The sequence below is a fragment of the Salvelinus alpinus genome, chromosome 39, assembly GCF_045679555.1.
Source record: "Salvelinus alpinus chromosome 39, SLU_Salpinus.1, whole genome shotgun sequence".
In the NCBI taxonomy this organism is placed as follows: domain Eukaryota; kingdom Metazoa; phylum Chordata; class Actinopteri; order Salmoniformes; family Salmonidae; genus Salvelinus; species Salvelinus alpinus.
In genome coordinates, this window is record NC_092124.1 from 5,907,661 (window position 1) to 5,918,745 (window position 11,085).

At 42.7% G+C, this 11,085-nt stretch overlaps 1 protein-coding gene across 2 annotated transcripts; it reads left to right on the forward strand.

Annotated features, from left to right (window-relative positions):
* Window positions 1–3,238: 3,238 nt before the first annotated feature.
* LOC139566636 (fibrinogen gamma chain-like) lies at window positions 3,239–11,085 on the forward strand. 2 transcript variants are annotated; one of them, XM_071387873.1, is made up of 9 exons: window positions 3,239–3,384; window positions 3,516–3,563; window positions 4,060–4,243; window positions 4,711–4,795; window positions 6,713–6,843; window positions 7,503–7,636; window positions 7,879–8,063; window positions 9,333–9,610; window positions 9,905–11,085. In XM_071387873.1, the coding sequence occupies exons 1-9, from the start codon at window positions 3,322–3,324 to the stop codon at window positions 10,084–10,086; spliced, it is 1,290 nt and encodes a 429-aa protein (XP_071243974.1). In that variant the 5' UTR covers window positions 3,239–3,321; the 3' UTR covers window positions 10,087–11,085. The 2 variants fall into 2 exon arrangements, with proteins under 2 accessions (XP_071243974.1, XP_071243975.1); XM_071387874.1 differs by having other exon boundaries at window positions 3,252–3,384; window positions 3,519–3,563.

Consider the following 11,085-nt stretch of genomic DNA (forward strand, 5'->3'; position numbering starts at 1 on the left):
AAAAAGAAAGAGAGTAACGGAATGTACAGCAGGAACTAAGGTAATTTATTTTGTGTTGCAACCAGGCACATCTTTACGCAAAAGATTAAGGATTTTTCAAAAATATACTATTACGTTTGAAAATAATTTAAACATTCAAAGCAATTCAAATGTATTGATAAATAAAAAAGCTATACAAAATAAAGTGCATAAACAATTAATTTGCCAGTTGTCACAAGCCGGCTCATAGCCTGTGACAAAAATGAGGGGACACGAACAACAGGTATAGGCCAATTAAAAAGTGTTCTTTATTATAAACACAACTATTAACTTAAACTAAGAAAAAGGAATGAGGTGTGGAAGTATCATGATGTAAGGTGTATGTAAAGTGCATGGATGCGTGAATATGTGTGTGTGAACATGACTGAGTGAAAACTATGCAAAACTACAAAGGAACAAACAAATCATGAGCATACCTGGAGGAGCAGAGAGAGAGAGAGAGAAGTGATTAGTGACAGTTTTATACCCTGAGCCCAGGTGGCTCCAATCACTCACGACCCTCCTCTGCCTGCAGGAGGAACCGCCCCCTGCACTGCAGAGGAGGAGCCGTGACACAGTATACTTCAGAAATAATAATCTAATTATTTCACCCATTCAATCCCTCATTCACCTCTGTTACTTGTTATGTGTCCATGTGACCGGCTGACATTCACTCACTCATTTTCACTCTTTCCCTCCCTCCCTCCCCTCTTTCACTCATTCACTCATTCACTCCTTCACTCCATCACTCACAAAGTCCCTCTTTCACTCACTCACCAGGGGTGGAAAGAGTGCTGAAATATCCTACTTAAGTAGTACTGTTACTTTAATGAATATTTACACAAGTAGAAATAAAATGTCTGACTTTGAAATGAACAATGTTTAATAATCCAACAGGGGCAGGCAATAGACAGGTCAATGCAGGCAGGGGTCAGTAAACCAGAGGTGGGGCAATGGTACCAGATGGCAGGCAGGGGCAGGCGCAGGCAGAGTGGTCAGGCAGGTGGGCTCAGAGTCAGGACAGGCAAAAGTCAAAACCAGGAGGGTGAGAAAAAGAGAGACTGGGAAAAGCAGGAGCTGAGATACAAAAACACTGGTTGACTTGACAAACAAGATGAATTGGCAACAGACAAACAGAGATCACAGGTATAAATACACCGGGGATAATGGGGAAGATAATGGGGAAGATTAAAGGTTAAAGGCGACACCTGGAGGGGGCTGGAGACAATCACAAAGACAGGTGAAACAGATCAGGGTGTGACACTGTGGTTAATAGCAATTTCTACTTTGAGTGGCATGGGGAGGATCTCAATTGCATAATCCTCCTTCTCAAAACCCAGAGCATTGATCCAAACCAATGTCTCCTGCAATCATCAGCAAGAAACAAAATAGCATCAGCAACTTTGCTCCAACTGTCTGCCTCAGCATTGCCTATCAGATTATACTTGGCGAGTAATATTAACACAAATGAGTCTCCATAACGCTAGAGAACAACTTCAGCCTGTTACAAACGAGCACGTCTGAAATGTACGCCACTTTTACGACAATCGCTGTTAGAAAACAGTTGTAACAACGCAGTCACAGAGTTTGTCTTACTAGTACTAGTGAAACTACTATAAGTAGAACTCTCTTCAAATGAAGTTGCTGTTTTTCTGTTTCATTTTCACATCTTGTCGGAAGGTTTGAAGAGAGGAACAGTCAGGCACTACTTCCAATGTTTGGAAAATAAATGCAGTGGCTTTGTGTCCACAAGTTCTGTTAATATTGGGGGAGTATTGATCAAGTTGTTCCTAACTGCTGATCCAGGGCGAGGTCTTTTTTTTCTCTCTCCTAATGTTTAAAGGAAGGATTTGTGGTTAAAGGGGAAATCTGCACTTTAAACAACAACAAAGCCGTCGTCGTCACCGTTTTGGTAAACAGCCGAGGGACGGGCATGAAGAAATGTTGCCGCTTTCAAATTCATAGACAGAGCTATGGATGAAAGGGCTGACCATCCATGGTATCCAAGTGATAGTTTTAACAATGTTTTAAGGTTATACAGCCTTTGTTTACAATCGCATTGTTTACAAACAACGCTTATACACTACACGACCAAAAGTATGTGGACGCCTGCTTCTCGAACATCTAATTCCAAAATCATTGACATTAATATGGAGTTGGTCCCTCCCCTTTGCTGTTAAAACAGCCTCCACTATTCTGGGGAGGCTTTCCACTAAATGTTGGAACATAACTAACGGCACAAGAACATTAGTGGGGTCGGGCACTGATGTTGGGCGATTAGGCCTGGCTCGCAGTCGGCGTTCCAATTCATCCCAAAGGTGTTCGGTGGGGCCAGTCAAGTTCTTCCACATCGATCTTGACAAACCATTTCTGTACGGACCTCGCTTTGTGCACGGGGACGTTGTCATGCAGTCGGTCCTGTTCTGTGAGCTTGTGTGGCCTACCACTTCGAGTTGTTGCTCCTAGACGTTTCCACTTCACAAAATCAGTGCTTACAGTTGACCGGAGCAGCTCCAGCAGGGCAGAAATTTGATGAACTGACTTGTTGGAAAGGTGGCGTCCCATGACAGTGCCACGTTGAAAATCACTGAGCTCTTCAGTAAAGCCATTCTACTGCCAATGTTTGTCTATGGAGATTGCATAGCTGTGTGTTCGATTTTATTCAACTGTCAGCAACAGGTATGTCTGAAATAGCCGAATCCACTAATTTGAAGGGGTGTCCACATACTTTTGTGTATATGGTTTATCACTCTTGCCACAGAAACAGCCGAATGGTAGAGGACTGTAACTTGAGGAGTGATTGCGGTCCTAAAATAACCTTAAAGTGACTCACTAATTATACTTAGAAAACACTCTAATATAATATCTAATGTAGTATCTTGTTTTATACTGGTTTGAGTGGAATTTGCAAGGTAATGTTTGGTTTGATTGGAATTTGCACGGTAATGATATGGCATGATTGACCCAGTGTTGTTTTGACCCCAACGAAGTTCACCACGTGAGCCGGCTGCCCACGACTTACCCTGTGATCACAAAGCCGTGGAAGGAACCACACCGAACCTGTCAATCAATCCCAGTCACATCTGGGAAATTATGAGTAGCAGGACATTTGAGTCACAACGTTGTCCCATCATTGACTCATCTACTCGGACATGAGTTGGATGACCCGGTTCTGTTTACACGCGGACCCCTTATCTGCTGCAGAAAGGAGGACCTTGATCGGATAAATACACCGTCAGGGGCCAGAGGCTCTTCATTCTCCAACTGGACAACACCACTACTGGTGTATCAAAGGCTAACAACATGGCTCCTTCACTTTTGTCCACAGCCGCAGGCGTTCTTTTGCTATTCTCCCTTTCCTCTGCAGTAAGTGTCAAATTTCAAAGAACCTGTTTCAACAAAGATGTGTTCTCTCATAAACAGTGTTCTGCAAAAACAAGAGATACAGTAGCGTCCACTAAGATAACAGACTGCGCTGTTTTGCTTCTGTTCCACAGCAGACGAGGGGAGACTATTCCGAGGACTGCACACCAAGGGACGGATTTGTAAGTATGATCGTCGATGGGATGCACCGATGTACTCTACTCCACTCATTAAGTGGTGTGTGTACAGGAAGAAATCCCCCGTCTTACTATTTCATCCTCTTTGTACTGTATGCTTATTGACATTGTTATTTAGATGGAATTGTTGCTAAATTATAGTCCTCACGCGCATATGATATGTAGTTAACTCTGAGGTATTACGACCAATTTAGTTGGTGCCTCTTTATGAACACATGTCAAGAAACATTTTGTAGTTTCTTTGCATCCAATGAAAATGTCCTATACTCACACATCCACAGTCACAATATAACAATATATTGTAAACATGTGTCACAAATGGCACTCTATTCCATATGAAGTGCTCTACTTGTGACCAAAGATCAATGCGCCCTGGTCAAAAGGCAGTGCACTATAAAGGGAATAGGGTGTCATTTGCGACACAGACACGTCTCTCGCATAGTGTTAAAATGTAAGCGTCTGTGTTCTGTGCCTGTTGTAGGGCAAGTACTGCCCAACGACATGTGGCGTGGCTGACTACCTCAACAAGTACAAGCCGGTGGTGGACAAGGACCTTGATGAAATGGAGGATATCCTGGATAGAATAACCAACCTTACCACGGGGGCCACGGAGAAAGTCACCTATATGAAGGATTCGGCAACACAACATCAGAAGTCTGGTGGAGGTATTTGACTTTTCTTCATCTTGGGTTGTTTGACTTTTCTGAATCTTGGGTTATTTGACTGTGTTAAACTAGCTAACACAAAATAAACATGATTAGATGTGGTGCTAAGAAGTGGAGATGTCAGTAGCAGAAAAGTCTAAACTTTCAAGAAATGCATCAATGAGGCACACTCTGCTTTTCATTGCTATGTGATTTATTTTACATCACTTCACAAACAGTTTGTCTCTAACCTTTTATCCGGGTTGTGTTCAATAGGGAGAAAACGTTTTGAAACCGAGTGAATCTGGGAGATACTGTCTGAACTCGTCCAATAAGAACACATATTTTTGTTTTCCTTTGAAAAATGTTTTTCTACAGTTTGCCCTACTGAAGACACCCAGGTGTTCAGCTAATTGGAAAAGAAGTATAGACTCTGGTAATTCATGTAGGTTACTGTAACTGAAGCAGGTGTTGTGATTGTTCCACAGACGTCCACTATAAAAGGTCAGCGAGCATACTGGATGATGTCCTGCGCTTTGAGAAGACCATCGTCTCACAGGAGGAGCAAATATAGTAAGTCCTACTTTTTCTTTTCTTTTTTTTACATCAGAATCTAATTTGGTCTCAATTCACTTAGAATTGGACTTGGAACTTCTCCTTAGGAGAGCAATTGGTGAAGCAAAGGGACATTCGAAATTGATCTGGGAGAATCTAAAAAAGTTAACAGGGAAAGACCATAGTAACACTGCAAAAAGACTAGAAATCATGGTGAATAACAATCTAACACAGGATGCAGTCGAAATAGCAATAGCCTTCAATTCTTACTTTATTGACTCTGTCAGGGTACTGACACAGAACCCCTCTACTGGTTTCTTGGGCTCAGTGCTAGTGAATGACACTCAACCTGTCTTCATCATAAGGGAGGTTTCTGAGTCAAAGGTGAACAAGGTGATTAGCTCACTAAAGAACTCTAAAGCCAAAGATGTGTTTGGGCTGGACTCTACCTTTCTTAAAATCTACAAAGAGTCACTCATTGGCCCTATTACTAAGGTCACCAACACATCTATTGGCCTCGGGGTGTTTCCAAGGGTATGGAAGTCGGCCATAACGGCCATCTTTAAATCGGGCGACCCTGCTGACATGAGTAACTACAGGCCCATTAGTATACTACCTGTGGTGTCAAAGGTTGTTGAAAAGTGTATAGCAGAACAACTGATTGCCCACCTCAACAACAGCCCCTTCACATTACACTCCATGCAGTTTGACTTCAGAGCGAAACACTCCACAGAAACGGCCAACTGCTTTCTTCTGGAAAATGTGAAGTCCAAGATGGACAAAGGTGGCGTTGGGGCTGTGTTTCTGGACCCAAGGAAGGCTTTTGATACTATTAACCATGAGATTTTCATCACAAAATTGTCCAAGATCAACTTTTCCCCCGATGCCTTGAGATGGATCATACCTTGAAGGCAGAACTCAGTGTGTCAGAGTGAGCAATGAGCTGTCGCCCACGCTATGATGTGGGCGTGCCCCAAGGGTCAATACTGGGACCCCTCCTGTTCAGCCTGTACATTAATGATCTGCTTTCTGTCTGTACCAACGCATGTCTTGTATTCAAGATCCTAAATGGCCTGGCTCCCCCTCCACTCAGTATTTTTGTTAAACAGAAAACCCAAACATATGGTAGAAGATCCACAAGGTCTGCCATGAAAGGTGACTGTATAGTTCCCTTAAGGAAAAGCACCTTTAGTAAATCCGCTTTCTCTGTGAGAGCTTCCCATGTCTGGAATACACTGCCATTAGACACACATAACTGCCCCACATATCACACTTTCACAAAATGCATGAAGACATGGCTAAAGGTCAGTCAGATTTGTGAACATAATCCCTAGCTGTGTATTGCCGCTTTCCATATTGTCTGTTGTCTGTAGCTTGTGAGGTGTGGAAACACTTTGTTGCTTTTATGAATTTTGTCTTGCTGCTTTTTGTTCTATGTTGCTCTGTCTGTATGCTACGTCTTGCTTGTCCTATGTTGCTCTGCGTGTGCTCACTGCTCAATGATTGTCAATTGTAATTGTTTTTAATAACCTGCCCAGGGACTGCGATTGAAAATTAGCCGGCTGGCTAAAACCGGCACTTTTACTGAAACGTTGATTCATGTGCACTGTCCATGTAAAAATAAACTCAAACTCAATTGACTTCTGGAATTGATTGCCATTTAATTGGAATTGATCCCAATGCTTGAATGTCTCTCAGCGGCTAAAGCTGGTTGAAACCAGTCAATGATATTACAATCATTTCAACCAGTTTTGCCTGCTGGAGACGAATTACCTGGAAATACCAGGACTAAGGGTACAGGTGTCAAATGCTATGTACTTAAAACACATTGATAGTCAAGTCATGCACCCACTGACCTACAATATAAACCGCAATCTAGGTTTATATCCAAATCATCTGAGAAACATTTTCAATCTGTTCCCCTCTTTTGCTCAGTCAACTCCAGGGGATACTGGAATCCAACAAGAAGAGGATGTTAGACCTCAAACAGATGTCCATTCAGCTGGATCAGAAATGCCAAGATCCCTGCAAGGATACTGTGGAAATCAAACCCACGACAGGGAAAGGTAAAATCAACAGCACTCTGCAGGTCGATCCCCATTTCATCAGAGGTTGCTCAACCCTGCTCCTGGAGAAGTCACTCTACATACCAGTCATTTGTCCTTGTTGCGTGTTTAGTCAGAAGCGAATCAAAGGCATCAATCAATAGAGGCTGAGCAGATTTGTCCCAATCCAGTTATTTGGATGTACTTTAGCAATGGTTAATGAATTCATTTGTTAATATCATTTGTTGGCATTTATAAGTGATATTCTTTAAGCAAATATATAAGTGATATTCTTTAAGCAAGGGGTATCAATCCAGTTATACGGATGCACTTTAGATTAGTTCAATTAATTAGTTTATATAATTTATTGGCATTTATAAATGATTCTTCCATAAATAGGTATAGCTTTAATTTAAATGATCAAAAAACGGCTGTTAATAAATACCACAGAGTGGATCTTTACCAGGGACAAGGGACAATAATCAACAACGCGCAAGATCATAAGAACATAATCAACACAATCAGCAAGGTAATAGAGCCAGAGCTCATTTCCATCTGGAACAGGCTAAAACCAGAATCAAAACACTACAAAACCGTTGTGCATTGCCTTATGGGAACAGTAGTCTTTGTTATTAACACATATCAACATGATAATGATCATGTTGTTTTTCTCGTATTAGATTGCCAGGATATTGCCAACAAGGGTGCCAAAACCAGCGGTCTGTACTACGTGAAGCCACTGAAGGCTAAAGAGCAGTTCCTGGTGTACTGCGAGATCGACAGCTTCGGCCGCGGCTTTACCGTCCTGCAGAGGGTACGTGTGTTCATTATGGTTGGCTCATGCAGGACTCAAACCCCCAACCCCACCATGCTCCAACCCACTGAGCCATTGGAAGTTGGAACCAGGGTTGGGGACAATTCTATTCCAGGAAGTAAACATTCCAATTGGGATTTCAGTTTCCGTATTGACAAAAGTGAAATGGTATTGATCCAAACCTGGTTGTAACCGCATACTGTATTAATAACATAACCACCGTCCAACATATATCTCCACAGAGACGTGATGGCAGCGTGGACTTCAACAAGGACTGGGTCCAGTATAAGGAGGGCTTCGGCTACCTGAGCCCAGATGACACCACCGAGTTCTGGCTGGGCAACGAGAAGATGCACCTGCTCTCCACCCAGTCCTCCATCCCATACGTGCTGAGGATCGAGCTCACCGACTGGGTGGGCAACAAGAAGTACGTACTACTAAATTCTCTACTAAGGCTACTGCTAGTGCACGCTTAGGGCCTACATTCCCCCTCCTGAATAGAAAATGGTGTTCAAAATGTAGTGGGAACAGCTCAAAGTCTTATCCCAGCAGGTAAAACTGGTTCCAGTGATGTCACTCCAACCCGTTGTAAGGATGTTATAATGACATCATTGCAACCAACTTGACCCACCTGGGTGCTTATCAATCCAATTCTGTGGTGTCTAGTTTTCATGCTTTAAAAATGCTATAAATACTGTATTTCGCTATTATCAATTCCCCCTCAAAGTTATTGGGGGCTTGGCATCATTGGTCTTGCCTATATGACACATTTACTCGCGCAATTCTCTCCACTAAATTAATGAAATATTTAGGGGCAAATCTTAACTTCAGCAAGTCAAATTTTCACTTAGTCATTCATGTCAATAGGAGACTAAGTTGAAATTTGACTTCAGGCGAAGTTAGGATTCGCCCCTTTAATATATTTAGTGCTGAAATATTTAGTGCCATTTAGTGATTTTTTTTAATGAGGAATTGTGGAAATATGCAGCAGTAAGCCTTTTCTTGGTGAGGTGACTAACTTCAAAATAGCATTTTTTTTATGTGAATTGGAGTGGGTCTTGGCTTTCTGGGATGATGGTGTTGATGTGAGCCATGACCAGCCTTTCAAAGCACTTCATGGCTACCGACGTGATTGCTATGGGGCGGTAATCATTTAGGCAGGTTACCTTCGCTGCCTTGGGCACAGGGACTATGGTGGTCTGCTTGAAACATGTACGTAGGTATTACAGACACACTTGCCAGTGTGTCCGCGCATGCTTTGAGTACACGTCCTGGTAATACATCTGGCCCCGCGACTTTGTGAATGTTGACCTGTTTAAAGGTCTTGCTCACATCGGCTAACGAGAGTGTGATCACACAGTCATCCGGAACGGCTGGTGCTCTCATGCATGCTTCAGTGTTACTTGCATCGAAGCGAGCATAAAAGGGATTTAGCTCGTCTAGTAAGCTCGCGCCACTGGGCAGCTTGCGGCTGGGTTTCCATTTTATATGAATACTTGTCGCCTGTGTGGTCTAGTGCTTAGTGTCGTGGACACAGGCATTTGCACCACAGTAGTCATGGGTTCAAATCCGACCCAATGCCTTTCTGACCTGCACCGCTCCTACCTTTGTTGTCTTCTTCTCACTGTCTTAGTTATTCAATAAAACCACACACGTAAAAAATAGCTAATAATTAAATGTATTTTCTTTTTTTTAGGTATGCCGACTACGCCATGTTCAAATTGGGGCCGGAAGTCGACATGTACCGCCTGACCTACGCCTACTACTTTGGCGGTGACGCGGGGGATGCGTTCGACGGCTTTGACTTCGGAGATGACCCCAGCGACAAGTTCTACACGTCTCACAACGGCATGCAGTTTAGTACCAGCGACAAGGACAACGACAAGTTTCAGGGTAACTGTGCTATGCAGGACGGCTCCGGTTGGTGGATGAACCGATGCCACGCCGCCCACCTCAACGGGAAATATTACCAGGGTAAGGACACACACGTACACAGACACGTGTACACTCTCACACACAAACACATGCACGTTCTTGCATTTTTCTGTTAAAGAATACTACTCTCCAAGTAACATGAACCATACTACAGTCATACATGTATGCAAATCACTACCAACCTATACCAATGCTAGTTTTAGGGGTTCTCTGACATTTTTACTGTTACCTTTCCAAGAAGGCCACATTTATGAGGCGGTCCAACACTGTGATTTTCTTACTTGTAACAAACTTTTCATTGACACTTCTGTCTTTCCATTTTTCCATCCCTAGGTGGGAAGTACACGGAGAAGGATGCCGGCGAGTCAGGCTACGACAATGGCATCATCTGGGCCACGTGGCACAGCCGCTGGTACTCCATGAAGGAGACTACCATGAAGATCATCCCCACCAACAGGATCACGGCGGGGGACGGACAGCAGATCGAAGGGGTCAAACAGTTTGGAGGCCTGTAACACTACTGAAACAAATACTGCAATATTGCTACAACTTTCCCGGACACAGTTTAAGCCAAATCCTAAGAAGATAATAACATAAGAGAATCTATCAAACATGTAGTCCAGGACTAACCTTCAGCCTAAAATGTGTCTGGAAAAATGGCCCTCTGTCTTGTTGTATCTTTGTTTTATTGGTTCGATCAATGTAGTTTTTTGTCCTCTTGCCTAAGATATTGTCTATGATCAAATGGCTGTTGTTGGACCTTGGAAGATTGGTTTGACTTCTTCTACTTAGCACCTTCTGTTAGAACAAACTTTATCTAGTGTCTATGGCGTTTTATTAGATCTGGTTGGTGTAACCAATGAATAAATGTTGTATTTTTCTAAATATAGATACCCCTGCTCCGACTACATGATCTAAGACAGGGTTTGAACCTGGGTGGTCTGAAGGCCATAAGACTGTGTAAGCTCTCTGAGCTAAAAGCCTAGGCAATAGCTCCGGGAGCTAACGCAAGTCTTCAAGTCTCAGGCCAAGGCACTGAATCACCTCGGTTACACAAGGGTCTTGCATTTAAAATACCATGCCCATTTCTTTATTGTACTTTTCCTGGTACCGCTTGTAATTGTGCTAAATAGGATACATGATACCCACATTTATATGACATGCAAGTTGGTGGCGGCATTGAAAGACTTTTAAAGAGAAGGCACTGTATTGGGAAGTCTTGGAAATCACCTATTGGAAGTTATTTGAACCAATATTCAAATATCCTCTCAGAATTCAACCCAGGCTATGTCAACGGGAAAGAAAGTAACGCTATTAGGTAGGAATGTGAAGTAGGAATTTATCGTATTAAAGAGGGTATGTGTGTTTTTTCCCCCTCTAAGACCAAAGTGCCCACCAAAACCAGGTTCATGTTCAGTATGGAGAAAATGTTCTGAAACAGAATGTAACTATCAAAAAGTCTGATATGTCCTATATGCTGTTCTATTACAAAATAAATACCTACCTGAACATAA